Source organism: Schistocerca piceifrons, chromosome 5 (assembly GCF_021461385.2).
Source record: "Schistocerca piceifrons isolate TAMUIC-IGC-003096 chromosome 5, iqSchPice1.1, whole genome shotgun sequence".
NCBI classification, from domain to species: Eukaryota; Metazoa; Arthropoda; class Insecta; order Orthoptera; family Acrididae; genus Schistocerca; species Schistocerca piceifrons.
In genome coordinates, this window is record NC_060142.1 from 569059973 (window position 1) to 569087585 (window position 27613).

The window sequence follows — 27613 nt, forward strand, 5'->3', positions numbered from 1 at the left end:
AATCACATTCTGGAAACATCCCCCAGGCTGTGGCTAAGCCATGTCTCCGCAATATCCTTTCTTTCAGAAGTGCTAGTTCTGCAAGGCTCGCAGGAGAGCTTCTGTAAAGTTTGGAAGGTAGGAGACAAGGTACTGGCAGAAGTAAAGCTGTGAGTACCGGGCGTGAGTCGTGCTTCGGTAGCTCAGATGGTAGAGCACTTGCCCGCAAAAGGCAAAGGTCCCGAGTTCGAGTCTCGGTTGGGCACACAGTTTTAATCTGCCAGGAAGTTTCATATCAGCGCACACTCCGCTGCAGAGTGAAAATCTCACTCTGGAAACATCCCCCAGGCCGTGGCTAAGCCATGTCTCCGCAATATCCTTTCTTTCAGAAGTGCTAGTTCTGCAAGGCTCGCAGGAGAGCTTCTGTAAAGTTTGGAAGGTAGGAGACAAGGTACTGGCAGAAGTAAAGCTGTGAGTACCGGGCGTGAGTCGTGCTTCGGTAGCTCAGATGGTAGAGCACTTGCCCGCAAAAGGCAAAGGTCCCGAGTTCGAGTCTCGGTCGGGCACACAGTTTTAATCTGCCAGGAAGTTTCATATCAGCGCACACTCCGCTGCAGAGTGAAAATCTCATTCAAGGTTGTTCTTGTGTATGTATGGGAGAAGGAGTTATGCACCACCTGAGGTGAAACTCAAAATATTATTGTAGTAAAAGCAATTTTGCTCAATGCATTTGATCTGTTCAGTAAATATTTGTTGTCTGTATACATTTCTTTATAATAACCTTCAACTAAAGATAATAATATACAACATGAGTCACAATACTAATTCTGGTCCTTATGTGTTCACCTCAGCTTTACAGCCCTTTTGAGTGTCTTTCTGCACATTTTAGCTAGTGAGATCATTCAGTTGAGTAGGCCACTTGTTACAAATGCTTCATAGTTACACTCAATGTTCTTCTTTGCACTTGTTCTACAATTATTGTTTCTCTTTATTTTTCATGGCATTTTTACTTGTTTCTCGTCTTCTCTTGTTTATTGGATTCCTGGGGTCATAAATCTCAAACCAGTCATCATCTTTTGTGCTGGCATCCTTGGCCAAAACTGGCAGTTTCTCCTCAAACTGAAGTTTGTGTGTCAACCTGTAACAATAATAGTAGTCTCACATAACAAGGATACTTCCACAACTAATGTTAAAGAAACAAAAATCATTCATAGAGCAGTCATGTATTCTTACCATTCCTCACTTTCACTGTCAGCATTTGAGTCATCATCTTTTTTATCATCACCTTGATCTGCACTATTTTGAGCTTTGTCCTTTGCTTCTGCAAGTTTCTTCTGAAATTTTGACAGCAATGAAAGAGTGAATTCCTCTCTTGACTGACCTAAGTACATTTAAAAAGTTTGAATTAATTATCAGTACAATAAAAGAGATAACAAAAATAATAAATACTAGAAAACAGCTACACTGCAATTCATTTGTAATTTGTTATGAAAATACTACACAACAGTAATGTGACAACCCCAAATGAATAAACTGACAGAGTGAACAATACACAGTGTCTCAAACCTGGGTCAAACTGAAACAGGTGATAGTGAGTCCACCACTGTTTATACTGAGATAGGGAACCAATGATTGGAAATGCATATTTGCTGTGTTATGGACTTACACAGCACACACCACATAACAACAACGTAGCTCTTAGTAATTGTTGAGTGACGACCACCAGTCTCAATGCATGCATGGCAACTGTGCATGAAGTTCTGCTGTGCTCTCTCAAAGATCCCGGGTGTCGGTTGTACTAGGAGAAAGGCAATTTGGACCCTAGCAAGCAGGTCTTCATTCATTTCTACAAGAGTTTCAGACACCAATGTCTTGACGTAACCGTAGAGGAAAAACTCTAGAGGTGTGAAATTGGTAATTGCACTCACTGTGATGGGATCTCCCCTTTGTAATAAAACGTGGCGAAAATGTTTTTGCGATGTTTTGGATGTGTATCTTTGCTTAACACAAGAAAAACAATGTTCAATATACCATGTCCTATTATGGATATCCTCCAGCATAAAAATAATATGTATCTTGTGTAATCTGGGGTGCTGCTTGATTCAGTACATCACAAAATTTGCATTACACTACAGAGATCTCTTCAAAACATTTAACTGCTATCGTGAGACACATAACACTGAAGAGCTGCCTTATAGAGGTCACACCCAGTCAACAGCCCTTTTCTGGAGGCAACTGGGAGGGCTGTGTTGGCTCAGACAGCACACAACTGTCTCCGCACAATCAATTTGGCCTATAGGAGTCCATTATAAAGAACATTAAAAAAAACCTACACTGTAATGCACAAAAATGTGGACAAAGAACAACTGGAATAGAACTTGGGTCAATGGTGTTGAGTTGCCATCAATGACAAATACAGGATTTGTCTCTTGCTGATGATCATCTGAGAAGAATGTGGAATCAACTGGGAACCAGTTCACAACTCAGGCATGCCGTATTTTGGGCCAAATCATGTATGGATATTGAATGCTTCTCATCACTATTAAGCATAATTTGTGGATTATGCAGTCTGAGGATGCCAACAGCTTTGCAGCAGTGGCACTATCAGCTCCTGCCACATCATGGAAGCACTGTCGGGCTTGGCTAGCATTTTGGATGGGTGACCAACTGGGTCTACCGAGTGCTTTTGGCAAGTGGGGTGCACTCAGCACTTGTGTGGCCAACTAAGGAGCTGTCTGATTGAGAAGTAGCAGCTCCAGTCATGAAAACTGATAATGGCTGGGAGAGGTGTGTGCTGACCACAAGCCCCCTCAATATCTGCATCCAGCAATGACTATTGGCTGAGGATGACAAGGCTGTTGTTTGGTAATGTTAGGCCAAATGAGACCTGTTAAGTCAGAGTAGTACTGGGGACAGTGTTTTCCCTCCTATTGTCTAGCCCTCCAGTCAAAATTTCAGTGATGCTTTGATCTTTCAAGATGATTATACATGAGCCCACCACCCTCACCTTGTGAACATCTTCCTCCAGTAGGCAAGAAACAACCAAAAGTACTAGTATGCAGCATCTGTTGAGATGATCCCAATTGGCCATGCATGGAAGCAGTTGAAATTTTCTGTGCATTGACATAGAAACTCTTTCCAAACACTGGAGGGCCTCAGAAGAGTCGCTATCAAAGAGTGGGGCAGACTTCAGAAGCAACATATCATCCACCTTGTGGATGGCATGCTGAGGAGGACGCGAGCATGTTACAATGCACAGAGTTAAACAACATAGTACTGAATGCAACCCAGCAGCAGATTTTTATTTCAGAGATGTGTACTTTTGAATGAGTTGCCTTTATTTTGGTTATATTTTTGTTAAGTTTTTTTCAGTTTCATATGACTTATTGTTATTCCCTGCTGCCCCCTGGGAAAAAAACTTTCTTTGAGTAGTTCAGAAATGGTCAACAGCACTTTTAAATTGTTTACTAATGATGCTGTTGTTTATAGGGAAGTATTGTTGTCAAATGATAGTAAGTAAATGCAAATCAATCTAAATGGTACTATCACTTGGTGTACTAAATGGCAGCTCTCTTTCAGTGTGGATAAATTCAAGGTAACAGCCATTACAAAGAGTAAGAGACCACTTGTATCACTTGTATACAATCACACAATCAGAGATAAATTTCTAGCACTTGTGTCACAGTTTAAATGTCTAGTGCTTTATATATATATATATATATATATATATATATATATATATATATATATATATATATATATATATATATATATATATATATATATATATATATATATATATATATATATATATATATATATATATATATATATATATATATATATATATAATAGAGGGAAACATTCCACGTGGGAAAAATATATCTAAAAAGAAAGATGATGAAACTTACCAAACAAAAGCGCTGGCAGGTCGATAGACACACAAACAAACACAAACATACACACAAAATTCTAGCTTTCGCAACCTATGGTTGCCTCGTCAGGAAAGAGGGAAGGAGAAGGAAAGACAAAAGGATATGGGTTTTAAGGGAGAGGGTAAGGAGTCATTCCAATCCCGGGAGCGGAAAGACTTACCTTAGGGGGAAAAAAGGACAGGTATACACTCGCACACACACACATATCCATCCACACATACACAGACACAAGCAGACATTTGTAAAGGCAAAGAGTTTGGGCAGAGATGTCAGTCGGGGCGGATGTACAGAGGCAAAGATGAAGTTGAAAGACAGGTGAGGTATGAGCGGCGGCAAATTGAAATTAGAAATTAGCGGAGATTGAGGCCTGGCGGATAGCGAGAAGAAAGGATATGCTGAAGGGCAAGTTCCCATCTCCGGAGTTCTGACAGGTTGGTGTTAGTGGGAAGTATCCAGATAACCCGGACGGTGTAACACTGTGCCAAGATGTGCTGGCCGTGCACCAAGGCATGTTTAGCCACAGGGTGATCCTCATTACCAACAAACACTGTCTGCCTGTGTCCATTCATGCGAATGGACAGTTTGTTGCTGGTCATTCCCACATAGAACGCTTCACAGTGTAGGCAGGTCAGTTGGTAAATCACGTGGGTGCTTTCACACGTGGCTCTGCCTTTGATCGTGTACACCTTCCGGGTTACAGGACTGGAATAGGTGGTGGTGGGAGGGTGCATGGGACAGGTTTTACACCGGGGGCGGTTACAGGGGTAGGAGCCAGAGGGTAGGGAAGGTGGTTTGGGGATTTCATAGGGATGAACTAAGAGGTTGCGAAGGTTAGGTGGACGGCGGAAAGACACTCTTGGTGGAGTGGGGAGGATTTCATGAAGGATGGATCTCATTTCAGGGCAGGATTTGAGGAAGTCGTATCCCTGCTGGAGAGCCACATTCAGAATCTGATCCAGTCCCGGAAAGTATCCTGTCACAAGTGGGGCACTTTTGGGGTTCTTCTGTGGAAGGTTCCGGGTTTGAGGAGATGAGGATGTGGCTCTGGTTATTTGCTTCTGTACCAGGTCGGGAGGGTAGTTACGGGATGCAAAAGCTGTTTTCAGGTTGTTGGTGTAATGGTTCAAGGATTTCGGACTGGAGCAGATTCGTTTGCCACGAAGACCTAGGCTGTAGGGAAGGGACCGTTTGATGTGGAATGGGTGGCAGCTGTCATAATGGAGGTACTGTTGCTTGTTGGTGGGTTTAATGTGGACGGACGTGTGAAGCTGGCCATTGGACAGGTGGAGGTCAACGTCAAGGAAAGTGGCATGGGATTTGGAGTAGGACCAGGTGAATCTGATGGAACCAAAGGAGTTAAGGTTGGAGAGGAAATTCTGGAGTTCTTCTTCACTGTGAGTCCAGATCACGAAAATGTCATCAATAAATCTGTACCAAACTTCGGGTTGGCAGGCCTGGGTAACCAGGAAGGCTTCCTCTAAGCGACCCATGAATAGGTTGGCATACGAGGGGGCCATCCTGGTACCCATGGCTGTTCCCTTTAATTGTTGGTATGTCTGGCCTTCAAAAGTGAAGAAGTTGTGGGTCAGGATGAAGCTGGCTAAGGTAATGAGGAAAGAGGTTTTAGGTAGGGCGGCAGGTGATCGGCGTGAAAGGAAGTGCTCCATTGCAGCAAGGCCCTGGACATGCGGAATATTTGTGTATAAGGAAGTGGCATCAATGGTTACAAGGATGGTTTCCGGGGGTAACAGACTGGGTAGGGATTCCAGGCGTTTGAGAAAGTGGTTGGTGTCTTTGATGAAGGATGGGAGACTGCATTTAATGGGTTGAAGGTGTTGATCTACGTAGGCAGAGATGCGTTCGGTGGGGGCTTGGTAACCAGCTACAATGGGACGGCCGGGATGATTGGGTTTGTGAATTTTGGGAAGAAGGTAGAAGGTAGGGGTGCGGGGTGTTGGTGGGGTCAGGAGGTTGATGGAGTCGGGTGAAAGGTTTTGTAGGGGGCCTAAGGTTCTGAGGATTCCTTGAAGCTCCGCCTGGACATCAGGAATGGGATTGCCTTGGCAAACTTTGTAAGTAGTGTTGTCTGAAAGCTGACGCAGTCCCTCAGCCACATACTCCCGACGATCAAGTACCACAGTTGTGGAACCCTTGTCCGCCGGAAGAATGACAATGGATCGGTCAGCCTTCAGATCACGGATAGCCTGGGCTTCAGCAGTGGTGATGTTGGGAGTAGGATTAAGGTTTTTTAAGAAGGATTGAGAGGCAAGGCTGGAAGTCAGAAATTCCTGGAAGGTTAGGAGAGGGTGATTTTGAGGAAGAGGAGGTGGGTCCCGCTGTGACGAAGGACGGAACTGTTCCAGGCATGGTTCAATTTGGATAGTGTCTTGGGGAGTTGGATCATTAGGAGTAGGATTAGGATCATTTTTCTTCGTGGCAAAGTGATATTTCCAGCAGAGAGTACGGGTGTAGGACAGTAAATCTTTGACGAGGGCTGTTTGGTTAAATCTGGGAGTGGGGCTGAAGGTGAGGCCTTTGGATAGGACAGAGGTTTCGGATTGGGAGAGAGGTTTGGAGGAAAGGTTAACTACTGAATTGGGGTGTTGTGGTTCATGAAATCCTCCCCACTCCACCAAGAGTGTCTTTCCGCCGTCCACCTAACCTTCGCAACCTCTTAGTTCATCCCTATGAAATCCCCAAACCACCTTCCCTACCCTCTGGCTCCTACCCCTGTAACCGCCCCCGGTGTAAAACCTGTCCCATGCACCCTCCCACCACCACCTATTCCAGTCCTGTAACCCGGAAGGTGTACACGATCAAAGGCAGAGCCACGTGTGAAAGCACCCACGTGATTTACCAACTGACCTGCCTACACTGTGAAGCGTTCTATGTGGGAATGACCAGCAACAAACTGTCCATTCGCATGAATGGACACAGGCAGACAGTGTTTGTTGGTAATGAGGATCACCCTGTGGCTAAACATGCCTTGGTGCACGGCCAGCACATCTTGGCACAGTGTTACACCGTCCGGGTTATCTGGATACTTCCCACTAACACCAACCTGTCAGAACTCCGGAGATGGGAACTTGCCCTTCAGCATATCCTTTCTTCTCGCTATCCGCCAGGCCTCAATCTCCGCTAATTTCTAATTTCAATTTGCCGCCGCTCATACCTCACCTGTCTTTCAACTTCATCTTTGCCTCTGTACATCCGCCCCGACTGACATCTCTGCCCAAACTCTTTGCCTTTACAAATGTCTGCTTGTGTCTGTGTATGTGTGGATGGATATGTGTGTGTGTGCGAGTGTATACCTGTCCTTTTTTCCCCCTAAGGTAAGTCTTTCCGCTCCCGGGATTGGAATGACTCCTTACCCTCTCCCTTAAAACCCATATCCTTTTGTCTTTCCTTCTCCTTCCCTCTTTCCTGACGAGGCAACCATAGGTTGCGAAAGCTAGAATTTTGTGTGTATGTTTGTGTTTGTTTGTGTGTCTATCGACCTGCCAGCGCTTTTGTTTGGTAAGTTTCATCATCTTTCTTTTTAGATATATATATATATATATATATATATATATATATATATATATATATATATATATATATATATATCTTACCAAATGAAAGTGCTGGCAGGTCGACAGACACACAAACAAACACAAACATTTCCTACGTGGAATGTTTCCCTCTATTTTTATATATATATATATATATATATATATATATATATATATATATCACCAGTAGGGGGGGGGGGGGGGGAATGAAAGATTTAGATTTGCTGGAAAAATATTAGGAAAGTTAATGCACCTGTGTAGGAAACTGTATTCAAGAATGTTCCAGTGTCTATAGAGCCCTTAAAAAGCAAGCATGACAGCAGACACTGAAAGAACTCATTTCTAGGATTTTAACAGGTCTGTATAGCCCAGAAGAAATGTAACACAGATACCCGGACATCTTTAATGAGAATCTTTGGAAAAAAGTGATGTCAAAATTCCTAAATCCTGCTGTGCAAATTTAGGGGCCCAGTATTTGAGGAAGTCTATGTAACACATCTGCTATCTCCATTGTATATCTCATGTAGGGACAATGATCATAAGGTAAAGAGACATAGGGTATTTACATTGGTACACATACATATTTCTATCAATCCATATACAATTGCAAAAGACAGACCATTACTAATATTGGTATGTGGTGCAGCAAAAAGAACTGATGGCTTTTCATTATGTTACATAACATTTTCATTTTTACATTATGGCATATTGTTGCTTATGTGATGCCATTTCAGTAGCCATGGAGCTGTGGTTATGAAAGCACTGTGAACCTGTCATGGAAACATCTTATAAAAGTGGTGATTCTTGTGTTGCAGTGTTCACTAGCACTTCTACTGGATCAAAGAGGATGCTGCTTTCTGTAACACAATTTTTTATGGGTGAAAAACCTCAAGAGAAAAAGGTATAGCTCTAAATGAAAGTCAACAGATTTCCCATTATCTCTCAGAACACCTGAATACATAGAGCAAGTATGATATGCTTTGCAGATTAGTCCATGCTGGTCAGCCTGTAAACACCCTTCAGCAAAGCATCTCTTGGTCCAAAATGTAAGAACATTACTTTGTTCATAATCTTAATATTTCTATCTTTCTTTCTTAATTAAAAGCTAGGATAGTGGGTGTTATCTTATATGTGTTGATCGATGGAGAGGTATTGTCAGATGTAGAACTAACTTCAGGTAAGTGTGTTTGGACCTTTGCTGTTAATATTGTATATTAATAGCCTCATTTCTAGGATTTTAACATGTCTGTATAGCCCAGAAGAAATGTAACACAGATACCCAGACATCTTTAATGAGAATCTTTGGAAAAAAGTGATGTCAAAATTCCTAACTCCTGCTGTGCAAATTTAGGGGCCCAGTAGGCAAACCTACGTTTCTAGCATTTGTAGACTTAGAGAAAGCTTTTGACAATGTTGACTGGAATACTCTCTTTCAAATTCTAAAGGTGGCAGGGGTAAAATACAGGGAGCGAAAGGCTATTTACAATTTGTACAGAAACCAGATGGCAGTTATAAGAGTCGAGGGACATGAAAGGGAAGCAGTGGTTGGGAAGGGAGTAAGACAGGGTTGTAGCCTCTCCCCGATGTTGTTCAATCTGTATATTGAGCAAGCAGTAAAGGAAACAAAAGAAAAATTCGGAGTAGGTATTAAAATTCATGGAGAAGAAATAAAAACTTTGAGGTTCGCCGATGACATTGTAATTCTGTCAGAGACAGCAAAGGACTTGGAAGAGCAGTTGAATGGAATGGACAGTGTCTTGAAAGGAGGATATAAGATGAACATCAACAAAAGCAAAACAAGGATAATGGAATGTAGTCTCATTAAGTCGGGTGATGCTGGGGGAATTAGTTTAGGAAATGAGGCACTTAAAGTAGTAAAGGAGTTTTGCTATTTGGGGAGCAAAATAACTGATGATGGTCGAAGTAGAGAGGATATAAAATGTAGGCTGGCAATGGCAAGGAAAGCGTTTCTGAAGAAGAGAAATTTGTTAACATCCAGTATTTATTTAAGTGTCAGGAAGTCATTTCTGAAAGTATTCGTATGGAGTGTAGCCATGTATGGAAGTGAAACATGGACGATAAATAGTTTGGACAAGAAGAGAATAGAAGCTTTCGAAATGTGGTGCTACAGAAGAATGCTGAAGATTAGATGGGTAGATCACATAACTAATGAGGAAGTATTGAATAGGATTGGGGAGAAGAGAAGTTTGTGGCACAACTTGACCAGAAGAAGGGATCGGTTGGTAGGACATGTTCTGAGGCATCAAGGGATCACCAATTTAGTATTGGAGGGCAGCGTGGAGGGTAACGTCACAATGCAAAAACATAGTAGTATCCTATAACTATAACATCAATAAGTCACAGCTGGAATCAGCCAATTCATATGAAGACCTGGTTGTAATATTCTGCAGGGATACATATTGGAATGATCACATAGGCTCAGTCATTGGTAAAGCAGGTGGTAGACTTTGAGTTATTGGTAGAATACTGGGTAAGTTCAATTAGTTTACAAAGGAGATTGCTTACAAATAACTAATGCAACCCATTCTACAATACTGCTCAAGTGTGTGAGCCCCTTACCAAATAGGACTAACAGGGGATATTTAACATATACAGAAAAGGGCAGTATGAATGGTCACAGATTTGTTTGACCCATGGGAGAGTGTCAAAGAGATGCTGAGGAAACTGAACTGGCAGACTCTCAAAAACAGACATGAGCTATCCTGAGAAAGTCTACTACAAAAAAAATTTCAGGAACTGGTCTTAATCGATGACTCTAGAAACATACTACAGCCCCCTATGTACCAATCACATAGGGGTGATGCGGACAACATTAGAAGAATTACAGCAAAAATGGAGGCATTCAAACAATAATTCTTCCCACACTCCATACATGAATGTAACAGGAAGGAAGACTAATAACTGGTACAATGGAATGTACCCTCTGCCATGCACATCTTGGTGGTTTGTAGAGTGTAGGTGTATGGCTATAACTTTATGCACAGTATTCTCTTAACTCATGATTACTGCAGCCAGTACACTTCTGAATTTACTTTTCAGAAATAGTAAATTATTTTGCTATGAATGTTGACATGAAAGAAACTATTTCTGTGATAAACAATAGCTCTAGAATCTGTACAATTATTTTGTTCACCGTAGTACAGAGAGCACCATTAATATCTGCAGCAAATATTTTTACCTTTCTTTGGCATTTCTTGCTTTTTCTGTTTGTATTTTGCTACTGTTTCATTATATTCTTTAAGTATTTCCTTCTCCTTCTTCTCAGCAGCCAACAACTTTATTTCAGTTTCCTTATTCTGTTTATCGTTCTTCATTTCACGTTTTAAATCTTTTATTTCCTTACGAATCTGCTCCCTGCACAAGACAGACATTTATAAGCAAAGAAAAAATGTCCATACATAGTCCAACTGAAATGTTTAGCACATAAAAAAAAATCTACTTACAAGTGTGAGTCTTATGACTGTTTCAATAATGTACTTAATTTTTTCATTGTGTCTGATCCAACACAGACCTTAAAACATGCGCGCGCGCGCGCACACACACACACACACACACACACACACACACACACACACACACACAAATTATGACAAAGTACATCTGAATGTTTCATGAACAACTCAATAATGGAACATATGGGCATGTAATTTGATGAATATGAGACGGAACTGATGACCAGTACTTACCTTCAGGAAGTGAAATGTTTAGTATTATCGATATACACGCAAAAAGTGATGGCATTATCATAGTTTTCAAAACTATTAGTTTCTTCCTTGGGGCGAGGAGAGAGGGACAGAGAGGGCAAGGTTAGAAAAGAAAGGTAGGTCACTCATATCCCAGGATGAGATGGACCCACCAGCAGTGAGGAGGAGGGTAGACAAACGGCATGTAATCTCAATGATTTGGCAAAAGTTTTGTTTAGATGTCTTCAGTTTCCTTTTCTGAAATTTATTTTTAATAAAAGGGAAACAAACATAAACACTGAAACAAATTAAATTCTCTTCTCTGGTAACAAGAATGAAAGCACTGCATTTTTTTTAAATTAATCCATTATGGAGTCGAGGTAGCAGTTGTCGTTATACTGGTTATCACTGTTAGCATTCAACCGCGATTCTTATACATATATTTTAACAACGCGTTTCAAGAGACAATGCTCTCATCATCAGGTTGTAAAGTCTATGTCATGAAATTAAACGGACTAAAAAGACAAAATACCATCACAAATAGTTGGGAAGTCCATAGAGTAAAACAGAATTAAAAGTATATTGGACTGTGGGTCCTCATCTTACATTGAAGTTGTTGACAGAAGTCGATGACCGTCCCATAGCTACCAAGTATGCTGTCGCACTGTGCCGGCTCGGGAGCTGTTGTGGACTGACGTGCCTAGGTGTTGTGGCGTGGTTACAGCCGTGTGCTTGACGGTAACGCTACGCTATTGGGTGCCTTATATTCTTATTGCATTGGTCTGCCATCGTTAGCCTCTCACAACTCCGTCAGTGACATGCTACAAGTTTAAAGTCGCATACCTACCCTAAAATAATTCTAAAATTCTGCTAAAAAAATCTCATTTCTTTAAAATTATCTTGTGCATTTAGAATATTGCTTTGTTTCTTTTCATGGATAGCTATCTCGAACTCCTCTAGTAAATCAAGTTTCCTCCCTTTCTTTTCTACATGCAATTCTACGTTATCTTCTATGCTATTAAGGGGATGGCCTGTTTCATATATATGGTTCGCAACAGCTGATTTGTCATAATTTCCTAACCTGAACGCATCTTTATGTTCTTTATACCGGATCGCAAATGATCTTCCTGTCTGCCCTATATATTTTGCATCACAAGTTCTGCACTGAATCTTATAAACTCCCGATCTTTCAAACTTATTTCTCTTCTCGCCAATATCGTGCTTAAGGCTATACCTCACTAAGTTATTAGTCTGAAAAGCTATTTTAACATCGTATGGCTTAAAAATATTTGCTATCTTTTGTGAGACTGTTCCGTAGTATGGCATCGTGATAATTTTCACTTTCTCTCCATCAGGTTTTTTATTTTTGCGCTTATTACTTTTCCGTAACAGTTTCAGGAACTATGGCAGACACTTTTATCAACGACCTTGAAGATAAAGTTCTAAATTCTAACGATAACATTATGGATAAAATTATTTATTACAAACGTTATGTTGACGACACTCTGTTACTTGTCGATGGTTCCCGTGAAGACATTGAGGAAATAGTAAAAAAGTTCAACGACGCACATAATAAAATAGAATTTACGGTGGGGTATGAAACTGACAATTGTTTACAGTTCCTGGACCTGAATATAAAAAAGCAGGGCAACAAACATGAGTTCTCCGTTTATAGAAAACAAACTACGACTGATGCCGTGATCCCGAATGATTCATGCCATCCGCAGGCTTATAAAGAAGCTGCTTTCCGTAGTCTCGTGCATAGGGCAGTCAATATACCTATGAGCGAAAAAGATAGGGAGACTGAAATTAATACCGTTAAGAGAATAGCAATGAATAACGGTTACAGAATAGATATGGTTAAAAAACTGTTACGGCAAACCTCAAGATTTTTATTTCTCCCCCCTGAACTTTAATTTCTACTCCAAATTTTTCTCTGATTTCCTTTACTACTTGTTCAATGTACAGACTGAATAACATCAGGGATAGGCGACAACCCTGTCTCTGTCCCTTCTCAACCAATGCCTCCCTTTCATGCCCATTGGCTTTTATAACTGCTGTCAGGTTTCTACACAAGGTGTAAATAGCCTTCAGAATTTCAAAGAGAGTATTCCAGTCAACATTGTTGAAAGCTTTCTCTAAGTTCACAAATGCCAGAAATGTAGCTTTGCCTTTCTTACCCTATCTTCTATGGTAAGTTGTAGGGTCAGTATTGCCCCATATGTTCCTACATTTCTCCAAAATCCAAACTGATCTTCCCTGAGGTATGCTTCTACCAGTATTTCCATTCTTCTGTAAAGAATTCGTGTTAGTATTTTGCAACAATGACTTATTAACTGACAGTTCAGTAATTTTCACATCTGTCAGCGACTGCTTTCTTTGGAATTGGGATTATTACATTCTTCTTGAAGTCTAATGGTATTTTGCCTGTTTCAAACATCTTGCACACCAGATGGAAGAGTTTTGCCATGGCTCACTCTCCCAAGGCTATCAGTAGTTCCAATGGAATTTCATCTACTCCAGAGGCCTTGTTTCGGCTTAGGTCCTTCAAGACTCTGACAAATTCTTCACCCAGTATCATATATTCATCTATGTTTTCTTCCACTTCTATAATATTGCCTTCAAGTTCATTTCCCTTGTATAGACCCTCTGTATACTCCTTCTACCATTCAGATTTACCTTCTTTGCTTAGGACTGATTTTCCATCTGAGCTCTTGACATTCATACAGCTGCTTCTCTTTTCTCCAAAAGTATCTTTAATTTTCCTGTAGACTGTAGCTATTTTCCCTAGAGAAATGTGCTTCTAAATCCTTATATTTGTCCTCTAGATGTTCCTGCTTTGACATTTCGCCCCCCCCCTCCCCTCCCCCCATGAACCATGAACCCTGCCGTTGGTGGGGAGGCTTGCATGCCTCAGCGATACAGATGGCTGTACCGTAGGTGCAACCACAATGGAGGGGTATCTGTTGAGAGGCCAGAGAAACGTGTGGTTCCTGAAGTGTGGCAGCAGCCTTTTCAGTAGTTGCAGGGGCAACAGTCTGGATGATTCACTGATATGGGCCTGTAACACTAACCAAAATGGCCTTGCTGTGCTGGTACTGCGAACGGCTGAAAGCAAGGGGAACCTACAGTGGTAATTTTTCCCGAGGGCATGCAGCTTTACTGTTTGGTTAAATGATGATGGCGTCCTCTTGGGTAAAATATTCCGAAGGTAAAATAGTCCCCCATTTGGATCTCCGGGCAGGGACTACTCAAGAGGACGTTGTTATCAGGAGAAAGAAAACTGGCATTCTATGGATCAGAGTGTGGAATGTCAGATCCCTTAATTGGGCAGGTAGGTTAGAAAATTTAAAAAGGGAAATGGATAGGTTAAAGTTAGATATAGTGGGAATCAGTGAAGTTCGGTGGCAGGAGGAACAAGACTTTTGGTCAGGTGAATTTAGGGTTGTTGTTGTTATGGTCTTCAGTCCTGAGACTGGTTTGATGCAGCTCTCCATGCTACTCTATCCTGTACAAGCCTCTTCATCTCCCAGTACCTACCACAACCTACATCCTTCTGAATCTGCTTAGTGTATTTATCTCTTGGTCTCCCTCTACGATTTTTACCCTCCACACTGCCCTCCAATACTAAATTGGTGATCCCTTGATGCCTCAGAACATGTCCTACCAACCGATCCCTTCATCTAGTCAAGTTGTGCCACAAACTTCTCTTCTCCCCAATCCTATTCAATACTTCCTCATTAGTTATGTGATCTACCCATCTAATCTTCAGCATTCTTCTGTAGCACCACATTTCGAAAGCTTCTATTCTCTTCTTGTCCAAACTATTTATCGTCCATGTTTCACTTCCATACATGGCTACATTCCACACAAATACTTTCAGAAATGACTTCCTCACACTTAAATCTATACTTGATGTTAACAAATTTCTCTTCTTCATAAATGCTTTCCTTGCCATTGCAAGTCTACATTTTATATCCTCTCTACTTCGACCACATCAGTTATTTTGCTCCCCAAATAGCAAAACTCCTTTACTACTTTAAGTATCTCATTTCCTAATCTAATTCCCTCAGGATCACCTGAGTTAACTCGACTACATTCCATTATCCTCGTTTTGCTTTTGTTGATGTTCATCTTATATCCTCCTTCCAAGACACTACCCATTCCGTTCAACTGCTCTTCCAAGTCCTTTGCTGTCTCTGATACAATTACAATGTCATCGGCGAACCTCAAAGTTTTTATTTCTTCTCCATGGATTTTAATACCTACTCTGAATTTTTCTTTCGTTCCTTCACTGCTTTCTTAATATACAGATTGAATAACATCGGGTATAGGCTACAGCCCTGTCTCACTCCCTTCCCAACCACTGCTTCCCTTTCATGCCCCTCGACTCTTATAACTGCCATCTGATTTCTGTACAAATTGTAAACAGCCTTTCGCTCCCTGTATTTTACCCCTGCCACCTTCAGAATTTGAAAGAGAGTATTCCAGTCAACATTGTCAAAAGCTTTCTCTAAGTCTACAAATGCTAGAAACATAGGTTTGCCCTTCCTTAATCTAGCTTCTAAGATGAGTCGTAGGGTCAGTATTGCCTCACGTGTTCCAACATTTCTACGGAATCCAAACTGATCTTCCCCAAGGTTGGCTTCTACTAGTTTTTCCATTCTTTTGTAAAGAATTCGTGTTAGTATTTTGCAGCTGTGACTTATTAAACTGATAGTTCGGTAATTTTCACATCTGTCAACACCTGCTTTCTTTGGGATTGGAATTATTATATTCTTCTTGAAGTCTGAGGGTATTTTGCTTGTTTCATATATCTTGCTCACCAGATGGTAGAGTTTTGTCAGGACTGGCTCTCCCAAGGCCGTCAGTAGTTCCAATGGAATGTTGTCTACTCCAGGGGCCTTGTTTCGACTCAGGTCTTTCAGTGCTCTGTCAAACTCTTCACGCAGTATCGTATCTCCCATTTCATCTTCATCTACATCCTCTTCCATTTCCATAATATTGTCCTCAAGTACATCGCCCTTGTATAGACCTTCTATATACTCCTTCCACCTTTCTGCTTTCCCTTCTTTGCTTAGAACTGGGTTTCCATCTGAGCTCTTGATGTTCATGCAAGTGGTTCTCTTACCTCCAAAGGTCTCTTTAATTTTCCTGTAGGCAGTATCTATCTTACCCCTAGTGTGATAATCCTCTACATCCTTACATTTGTCCTCTAGCCATCCCTGCTTAGCCATTTTGCACTTCCTGTCGATCTCATTTTTGAGACGTTTCTATTCTTTTTTGCCTGCCTCATTTACTGCATTTTTATTTTTCTCCTTTCATCAATTAAATTCAATATTTCTTCTGTTACCCAAGGGTTTCTACTAGCCCTCATCTTTTTACCTATTTGATCCTCTGCTGCCTTCACTATTTCATCCCTCAGAGCTATCCATTCTTCTTCAACTGTATTTCTTTCCCCCATTCCTGTCAATTGTCCCTTATGCTCTCCCTGAAACTCTGTACAACCTCCGGTTCTTTCAGTTTATCCAGGTCCCATCTCCTTAAATTCCCACCTTTTTGCAGTTTCTTCAGTTTTAATCTACAGGTCACAACCAATAGATTGTGGTCAGAGTCCACATCTGCCCCTGGAAATGTCTTAAAATTTAAAACCTGGTTCCTAAATCTCTGTCTCACCATTAGATAATCTATCTGAAACCTGTCAGTATCTCCAGGCTTCTTCCATGTATACAGCCTTCTTTTATGATTCTTGAACCAAGTGTTAGCTATGATTAAGTTGTGCTCTGCGCAAAATTCTACCAGGCGGCTTCCTCTTTCATTTCTTAGCCCCGATCCATATTCACCTACTATGTTTCCTCCTCTCCCTTTTCCTACTACCAAATTCCAGTCACCCATGACTATTAAATTTTTGTCACCCTTCACTATCTGAATAATTTCTCTTATTTCATCATACAATTCTTCAATTTCTTCGTCATCTGCAGAGCTAGTTGGCATATAAACTTGTACTACTGTAGTAGGCATGGGCTTCGTATCTATCTTGGCCACAATAATGCGTTCACTATGCTGTTTGTAGTAGCTTACCCACATTCCTATTCATTATTAAACCTACTCCTGCATTACCCCTATTTGATTTTGTGTTTATAACTCTGTAGTCACCTGACCAGAAGTCTTGTTCCTTTTGCCACCGAACTTCACTAATTCCCACTATATCTAACTTTAACCTATCCATTTCCCTTTTTAAATTTTCTAACCTACCTGCCCGATTAAGGGATCTGACATTCCACGCTCCAATCCGTAGAACGCCAGTTTTCTTTGTCCTGATAACGACATCCTCTTGAGTAGTCCCCGCCTGGAGATCCGAATGGGGGACTATTTGACCTCCGGAATATTTTACCCAAGAAGACGCCATCATCATTTAACCATACAGTAACGCTGCATGCACTCGGGAAAAATTACGGCCGTAGTTTCCCCTTGCTTTCAGCCGTTCGCAGTACCAGCACAGCAAGGCCGTTTTGGTTAGTGTTACAAGGCCAGATCAGTCAATCATCCAGACTGTTGCCCCTGAAACTACTGAAAAGGCTGCTGCCCCTCTTCTGGAACCACATGTTTGTCTGGCCTCTCAACAGCTACCCCTCCGTTGTGGTTGCACCTACGGTATGGCTATCTGTAGCGCTGAGGCACGCAAGCCTCCCCACCAATGGGAAGGTCCATGGCTCATGGGGGGGGGGGGTTATAAATACAAAATCAAATAGGGGTAATGCAGGAACACATTATTATGGACAAGATAGACACGAAGCCCATTCCTACTACAGTAGTACAAGTTTATATGCCAACCAGCTCTGCAGGTGATGAAGAAACTGATGAAATGTATGATGAGATAAAAGAAATTATTCGGGTAGTGAAGGGAGACAAAAATTTAATAGTCATGGGTGAATGGAATTCGAGAGTAGGAAAAGGAAGAGAAAGAAACATAGTGGGTGAATATGGATTGGGGGTAAGAAATGAAAGAGGAAGCCGTCTGGTAGAATTTTGCACAGAGCAGAACTTAATCATAGCTAACACTTGGTTCAAGAATAATAAAAGAAGGTTGTATACTTGGAAGCATCCTGGAGATACTAGAAGGTATCAGATAGATTATATAATGGTAAGACAGAGATTTAGGATCCATGTTTTAAATTGTAAGACATTTCCAGGGGGCAGATGTGGACTCTGACCACAATCTATGGTTATGAACTGTAGATTAAAACTGAAGAAACTGCAAAAAGGTGGGAATTTAAGAATATGCGACCTGGATAAACTGACTAAATGAGAGGTTGTACAGAGTTTCAGGGAGAGCATAAGGGAACAATTGACAGGAATGGGGGAAAGAAATATAGTAGAAGAAGAATGGGTAGCTCTGAGGGATGAAGTAGTAGAGGCAGCAGAGGATCAAGTAGGTAAGAAGACGAGGGCTAATAGATATTCTTGGGTAACAGAAGAAATATTGAATTTAATTGAGGAAAAGAGAAAATACAAAAATGCAGAAAATGAAGCAGGCAAAAAGGAATACAAACGTCTCAAAAATGAGATCGACAGGAAGTGCAAAATGGCTAAGCAGGGATGGCTAGAGGACAAATGTAAGGATGTAGAGGCTTATCTCACTAGGGGTAAGATAGATACTGCCTACAGGAAAATTAAAGAGACCTTTGGAGAAAAGAGAGCCACTTGTATGAATATCAAGAGCTCAGGTGGAAACCCAGTTCTAAGCAAAGAAGGGAAAGCAGAAAGGTGGAAGGAGTATATAGAGGGTCTATACAAGGGTGATGTACTTAAGGACAATATTATGGAAATGGAAGAGGATGTAGATGAAGATGAAATGGGAGATACGATACTGCGTGAAGAGTTTGACAGAGCACTGAAAGACCTGAGTCGAAACAAAGCCCCAGGAGTAGACAACATTCTATTAGAACTACCGACGGCCTTGGGAGAGCCAGTCCTGACAAAACTCTACCACCTGGTGAGCAAGATGTATGAGACAGGCGAAATACCCTCAGACTTCAAGAAGAATATAATAATTCCAATCCCAAAGAAAGCAATTGTTGACAGATGCGAAAATTACCGAACTATCAGTTTAATAAGTCACAGCTGCAAAATACTAACGCGAATTATTTACAGACGAACAGAAAAACGGGTAGAAGCTGACCTCGGGGAAGGTCAGTTTGGATTCCATAGAAATGTTGGAACACGTGAGGCAATACTGACCTTACGACTTATCTTAGAAGAAAGATTAAGGAAAGGCAAACCTACGTTTCTAGCATTTGTAGACTTAGAGAAAGCTTTTGACAATGGTGACTGGAATACTCTCTTTCAAATTCTAAAGGTGGCAGGGGTAAAATACAGGGAGCAAAAGGCTATTTACAATTTGTACAGAAACCAGATGGCAGTTATAAGAGTCGAGGAGCATGAAACGGAAGCAGTGGTTGGGAAGGGACTGAGATAGGGTTGTAGTCTCTCCCCGATGTTATTCAATCTGTATATTGAGCAAGCAGTAAAGGAAACAAAAGAAAAATTTGGGGTAGGCAATAAAATCCATGGAGAAGAAATAAAAACTTTGAGGTTCGCCAATGACATTGTAATTCTGTCAGAGACAGCAAAGGACTTGGAAGAGCAGTTGAATGGAATGGACAGTGGCTTGAGAGGAGGATATAAGATGAACATCAACAAAAGCAAAATGAGGATAATGGAATGTAGTCAAATTAAGTTGGGTGATGCTGAGGGAATTAGATTAGGAAATGAGACACTTAAAGTAGTAAAGGAGTTTTGCTATTTGGAGAGCAAAATAACTGATGATGGTCGAAGTAGAGAGGATATAAAATGTAGACTGGCAATGGCAAGGAAAGCATTTATGAAGAAGAGAAATTTGTTAACATCGAGTATAGATTTAAGTGTCAGGAAGTCATTTCTGAAAGTATCTGTATGGAGTGTAGCCATGTATGGAAGTGAAAATGAACGATAAATAGTTTGGACAAGAAGAGAATGGAAGCTTTCGAAATGTGGTGCTACAGAAGAATGCTGAAGATTAGATGGGTAGATCACATAACTACTGAGGACGTATTGAACAGAATTGGAGAGAAGAGGAGTTTGTGGCACAACTTGACAAGAAGAAGGGACCGGTTGGTAGGACATATTCTGAGGCATCAAGGGATCACAAATTTAGCATTGGAGGGCAGTGTGGAAGGTAAAAATCGTAGAGGGAGACCAAGAGATGAATACACTAAGCAGATTCAGAAGGATGTAGGTTGCAGTAAGTACTGGGCGAAGAAGAAGCTTGCACAGGATAGAGTGGCATGGAGAGCGGCATCAAACCAGTTTCAGGACTGAAGACCATAACAACTCCCTGTCAATATAATTTTGTAGACGTTTGTATTTCCTTCCATCTGCTTCATTTGCTGCACATTTATATTTTCTCCTTCCATTAATTAAATTGAATATCTTCACTGTTATCCAAGGATTTCTATTAGGTCTCATCCTTTTACCTATTTGATCTTCTGCTGCCTTCATTTTTCATCTCTTAAAGTTGCTCATTTGTCTTCTACTGTATTCCTTTCTCCTGTTCTAGTCAACCATTGCCCAATGCTTCTTCTGAAACTCTCAACAACATCTGGTTCTTTCAACTTATCCAGGTCCCATCTCCTTAATGTCCTACCTTTATGCAATTTCTTCAGTTTCAATCTACAGTTCATAACCATTTAATTGTGGTCATGGTCCACATCTGCACCTGTAAACGTCTTGCAGTTTAAAATCTGGTTCCAAAATCTCCGTCTTACCATTATATAATCATTCTGAAACCTTCCAGTGTTTATGAGTCTTAATCCAATGATTGAATTATGCTCTGAGCAAAATTCTACAAGGCAGCTTCCTCTTTCATTCCTTTCCCCCAGTCTTCATTCAACTACGTTTTTTCTTCTCTTCCTTTTCCTACTATCGATTTAATTTCTTCTCTCTCATCATACATTTCTTCAATATATTCATCATCTGCAGAGTTAGTTAGCATACAAATTTGTACTACTGCAGTACGTGTGGGCTACATGTCTATCTTGGCTACGATAATGTGTTCACTACGCTGTTCATAGTAGCTCACCCACATTCCTATTTTCTTATTCATCACTAGACCCACTACTGCATTACCACTATGTGACTTTTTATTTAGAACCCTGTATTCACCTGACCAGAAGTCCTGTTCCTCCTGCCACTGAACTTCGCTAATTCCCACTACGTCAAACGTCAGCCTACCCCTTCCCTTTTCAAATTTTCTAACCAACCTGCCTAATTAAAGGGTCTAAAATTTCATTTCATGCTCTGATCTACAGAATGCCAGTTTTGTTTCTCTTGATGATGACATCCTCCTGAGTAGTCCATGTGCAAAGAACCAAATGGGGGACTATTTTACCTCTGAACTACTTTACCCAAGAGGACACCATCATCATTTAACCATACAGTAGAGCTGCACGCCCTCAGGAAAAATTACGGCTGTAATTTCCCCTTGCTTTCAGCTACGTTACCTACCCATCTAGTCTTTAGCATTCTTGAGCAACGCTGTCTTCGTTGATGATACAATGCCAGATCAGTCAATCATCCAGACTGTTGTCCCTGCAACTACTGAAAAGGCTGCTGTCCCTCTTCAGGAAATACATGTTAGTCTGGCTTGCTGAGGCACGCAGGCCACCCCACCAACAGCGAGGTCCATGGTACATAATCCATTATTCCAATGCAAGGACTTAAAACAAGCAAGCACTCCACATACATTGGATATGAAAGAGGAAATTTTCAGAACTTCAATAATAAAATAAAAGCATTAATTCTTCCACAAGGATTTCTGCTCAAGCTATATGAAATAATGTCATCAGTAAAATAACAGCTCTGTGCATAAACCACATATAGATAGTTATTTCTAGTTATTTCCTTTTGACAAGTTCCCACATATTTATATTTATGTGCTTCAAATGTGAAAAGGCAGATAAACAGATTTCAACCACATAATTGGAAAAGCAGGAGTTTTTTTTGTGTCTTTACTGACTTACTTGTTTATAGAACTATAGCACTTCTTGTACAAGTAGAGTAAATGGCGTCCAGGATCAACATTACACAGGCAAAATTATTGTTAATCTTAGCTAACGGTATGATGTCAATATGCAATTTAAAATGACTGATTTTAGTTAACTTGTCATACATTCAAGATTGTTTCGCTTCATGCTTACAAGCACAGAATGCTGTGGCTCAATGAATGACATGCAGGACAAGGAGATTAGTTTTTACATGAAAATCATATCATTCTTAACATATAACTTCTAAATCACAATGATTGCAATTGCTAAAATTAAATTTCTTTGCTGCATATCATCGAAAAAGTGTTTGCCAGATTGATGTTGGGCAGACTTGAGAAGCCTCCCAAGTGTGTGCACCCTAAGTTTCAAGGTGTGTTTTGAGCACAGTGCTCTACTGTTGATACGATCTTCACACTTACGCAAATCCAGAAAAAAATGGTTAGAGCAAAAGACCCCCCTGTACATTGCCTCGATTGACCTACATAAAGCATCTGACCAATCAACAGGGAGGTACTGTATAGTGAAGACAAAGTGTCCTCACAAACTCCTTAAGATGATCAGTGCTTTCCATGACAATATGGACTGTGCTGTGGTATTTGGTAAAAGCAGATCTGATCTTTTTGTTGTGTAAAGAGATGTTCATGAGGTCTGTAAATTGGCCCCAAACTTGTTTAATATATTCATCCTGATACTTCTCAGAGTTGCTTTCAGTGAAACAAACCAGGGCCTCTACTAACACATCACAGTTGACTGGAAACTTTACATCAGCTCACTACTTAGATCCAAGAGCTACTGTGAGGACTAACTTGTAAAAAACATTTTACTTTGTGACAATACAGCATTTTTAGTGCAAACTCAAGACAACCTTCAAAGCCTTATTGATAAATAATTTGCTACTGCATGTAAGCTTTTCTCTATGTCTGTGAGTGTAAAGAAGATTGTGGTAATGGCGCAAGGATACATGGTTTTGTCTGTCATAATAACAGATGGCTCTCTATTTGATATAGGTGACAAATTTTGCTACCTTGTGTCATTAGTGTTCGAAGATCTCTCTCTGTATTATGAGATAGATGTGCAAAGCATCCAACACTTTTAGGAAGTTTTGCAAGAGAGTAAGGGACAACAAACACCTTGCAGTGAGCACAAAAATACTTGTATACCAAGTATGTGTGCTGAGCACCCTCTTGCATGGAGATAAGATGTGGGCATCATATGCTAAACAAGAAAATAAGCTCAACACCTTTCATCTGCAGTGCTTACAAAATATTCTAGGCATAATAATGAGGCACCAGGTGACAAATAAGACAGTCCTAAATATTGTGAAGCTACAGAGTATCACCGCCATTCTTAAGGAACATCAAATGTGGTGGCTAGGACACTTAAATTGTATGTATCACTCCTCTCTTCACTGACGCACAGTACTCAGTGAGATAGTAGCAGTTGCCAAGATGCCATCATGAAACCTACATTGCACTTTAAAAGACTGCACAAATCGCGATATAGTGAGTTTAATGCAAACTGTAGCAAATGGGAGAAGCTAGTTGATGGGGCAGGTGGAGGAGTTCAAGGACAGTAGCAAGTTTCTTGATGGAGCCCAGCTCAACAACTTAACTGTGAAATGAGCATGTAGACATGTGCTTACAATGACCCCTTCAAGGGTGACATACCTTTGTCCAACCTGTGCGTGCCAAGTGGACTCAATCCTTAGTGACCAAAGAAAGTACCTGTGTGATGCTACATGAATCTCCCATTACAAAGTGGAGGCCAATAAATTTCTTTTAAAAGAAAAGTGAAACTGTAGAGTATACTTACATTTTTCTTTTCCTCTCTTTATCTTGCTCTTGACCCAAATAATAATCTTCCCCTTCACTTTCAGATTCCTTTGCATCAGGAACAGTTTTTTTGTGAGATTGATCAGTTTTAGAATATTCAGTTTTTAACTTTTTCCGTATATTTTCTGTTTCCTTCCTGAGAAAAAAAAATCATTATTCAGACATAAACCTAACAGTATTTGATTCAATAAAACAGACAAAATGCGCACACGCACACGCACACACACACACACACACACACACACACACACACACACACACACACACACACAGAGAGAGAGAGAGAGAGAATGAAGTAGTCCATACATTTAATAATAATCTAAACAATAATCACAGATTTATCTAATAAGGCTGAATTATATCTTCTCAATAAGGTACTGAAAGTTTAGAGTCAAGAAGTTTCAGTCTTTTGAGCCACATTTTATTTCACTAGACCACAACTTTTAAAACTGTATAATAATAATAATAATAATAAACTGTACTTGCTTTTCTTCATCCGAGTTCCAACCTCTCTTCGAAACATCTTCATCACCACTCAAAGCTGATTCCTCACTTGCTGAAGCATTACTATTATCTTCATCATTTTCACTTCTCACTTCATTCTTATTCTTTTTTGTTTTCTGATTCATATTTACTGCAGGCACTGCACTTAATTTTGGATCATTGAGAACATCATGTGTTGACTTGCTACGTCCAGCATACATTTTATTGGCTACCTCATTTTCCTCTTCATCTTCCTCTGCTTCTTCACCAAAAGATAGAAGTTTGAAATTCCTGTCAATAACACATATATCTAAGTATGACAGGGATTTTTAATTTATTTGATAAATAATATCCTGCTCAAGTGACGGTGGTAGTGAGAAAGAATGCTGAAACAATCCTGTACATGAACTGATCTTTAATGTGACAGAAGAAGAGTGTCATAAAAAAAGGTACTTTATGATTGAGCTTCTATTATCAGCAAACATATTTATCTAATAACATTCATAAAAAACGTTATATTAAAGCAAGTAATTGCAGATTTTTTATGTGTACCTTTTTTCAAAAGCAAAATACCCATCACTTTTTTGGTGTATTATTTATTCTACTATCACAACTGAAGGGCATATTTTTTTGTTCTTAGGTGAGTATTGGTCACTTTACATGTGGAGAATGAGGTATGTTTGTGAAAATAGAAATTGCTTTGAATCTCATCTTAAACTACGGTATGATAAAAAGAAAATAAAATGGTAAACTGATAATGTCACTTCATTTGTATCTTGTGCTAAAAGCCATTAAAAAAACTTGAGAACTTCTGATAACCGATTTTCAGCACAGAATTTGTGCATATTCTTCAGCTCCTTTGTACATTATCCCAAGTGCAGATGTTTGTGAAGTTGCAGATATTTGTGTAATTATAATCTGCAGGTGAAAGCCCGTGTGGATGCAAATATCTATTGGAGGGTTTATGATGCATGTTTTTAAGGATAACCTTGGCCATTAGCAATCTGTGATCTATGAGTTATTAATTTTCTGCTATCCTTAGTTTACTAGAGCACTGCATCCACATGGCGAACCAGCATGAGCAGAGTTCATTCCCCACCACTCGCTTTGCAGTATGTGTGGAAGCATGAGACCGATAGTTTCCTCACTCGCCCAAACAGGGGCATGCAGTCACTGAGCACGTGTGGGCTGGACACACTCCTAAAGAAACATGGGCTCTACACAGCTCTACCACAATGCAGTGGTACTAACGGGTCCAGCAAGCACTGGAGTGCATTAAGAATTAAAACTTTTTTATCTGTAAATTTTCTAATGTGCATGCTATATACTGAGATTCGCCAAATATACCACAATGACTCTGTATGATTATTTATAACAAAAATTGAAGAGATAATCAAATACTGAATGTTCTTGAGGGCCTCCACGTTAGCTGTGGAAATGTAAATTTGCACGAATGATTAGCTGATGAAATAAGGTTTGCATTCAGACTGCAGCTGAAATTGTGCTGACAATGAGATATGTTAACGATAGAAAAAAAAATTAGGTTGATGAATGTGACAACTGATTATAATTGTCAATTTTGTCTATAATTAACAAAAAAACTTCACTTAAGCTATACTGATGGCTCTCACCAGTAAATTGAGCAAATGAACTACGAGGACCTATTACAGTTGATAAAGTTAACTGTAGTGACTGGAAAGACGGAGGAAGCACAAGGCATAGTGGCAAGCCAAGATGAGCATTATTCAAATTTATTTCTACCTCGACAACTATGTAAGTAAGTAGATCATTGAAACAAATTTACTGTAAATAAACTGTTCCTGTAGAAAGGGACTATTCTTCTCAGTGAATTCAAATAACTATTTGTTGTTCATTGTTAGTGGCAGGAATATTATGCAAAAATAATAATGAAAAAAATAGTACAAAATTAAGAGTTTTTAGCAGAATAATGTGAAATTGGTGACTTTTACTACATTTGCAAAATTTGTAATTTTGCAATTTATACAAATGTTATAAAAATAAACATGGCAACTTACTAATAATTGTAGCAGATAATTACTGAATGTTAAAACTGCATTTTGGCTTTTACCCTCCTCGAGATTGGGGATTTGTGTAGGATCTTAAAATAAAGGGGGGGGGGGGGGGGGGGGGATGAATGTGACAAAAGACACCACCAAATCTGGCAAAAAAAAAAACACCACTGAATCTGTCAAAAAACACCATGAGATTTGCTTAAAAAAACCACCAAATTTTGCAAAAGAGCTCCAAATTTGCTAAAAAACACAAAATTTGGCAAAACACCAAACAACACTGAATTTGGCAAAAATACCAAATTTGGCAAAAAACATACAAATATCGAATTTGAAAAGACACCGAATTTGCACAAAAATGTAGACCCCGTCACACCACCAAATTTGGAAAAAGAAAAACAAAGAGTTTGGCAAAAACAACAGGGATTTTGAGAAGAAATACAGAATTTTGCAAGAAGCATGGAATTCGGTAAAATAAATAAATAAATAGACAAATAAATAAATTCTGGCAAAAAATAATGCAAATTTGGCAATAAAAACACTGAATTTGGTCATGAAATAAAATGATTTTTTTCCGTACCTATTTACCACTCATAACTTACATAATGAATCACTTAGAACACCATTGTGATTTATTTGTTTACTTCTTGTACAAAATTTTAGTGTTTTTTCCCTTGGATCAGTGCAGTTTATATTTGATAAATAACTTATTAATGTTTTATACAGAAATGTATTCAGTGGGTTAAGTTCCAAACTACAAAGCTAAAGGCATGGGGTTCGACCCCCACTGGTCCTATGAGTTTTCTGCTACCTATGGCTTCTTTCACCTCAAACAATGAGCAAAATGCCACATCAAGCTGTGCCATGTTTTGGAGTAAATGTTGACTTGTAAGTTTCCCTCTAACTAGCTGAACTAGCTGTATAAGTTGATTCAGAGGTGGGAGCAAGTATAAGGCACACCACTATACCTAGTAAAGTACTGTAGCGTTCAGACCAACCTTCGGGTTGAGCACAG

The 27613-nt window shown here is 39.9% G+C and overlaps 1 protein-coding gene across 2 annotated transcripts in view; it reads right to left on the bottom strand.

Annotated features, from left to right (window-relative positions):
* Positions 1-607: 607 nt before the first annotated feature.
* LOC124797932 (spliceosome-associated protein CWC27 homolog) overlaps positions 608-27613 on the bottom strand; it is a 139528-nt gene continuing 112522 nt past the window's right edge. Inside the window, exons 5-9 of one of the 2 annotated variants that reach the window (XM_047261067.1) lie at positions 24572-24859; positions 24066-24221; positions 10665-10840; positions 1213-1360; positions 608-1117 (exon numbers count right to left, since the gene is read on the bottom strand). In XM_047261067.1, coding sequence (XP_047117023.1) covers positions 955-1117; positions 1213-1360; positions 10665-10840; positions 24066-24221; positions 24572-24859 — 931 coding nt within the window. In that variant the 3' untranslated portion in view covers positions 608-954. The remainder of the gene's footprint in view (positions 1118-1212; positions 1361-10664; positions 10841-24065; positions 24222-24571; positions 24860-27613) is intronic. The other variant, XM_047261068.1, reaches the window with a different exon arrangement.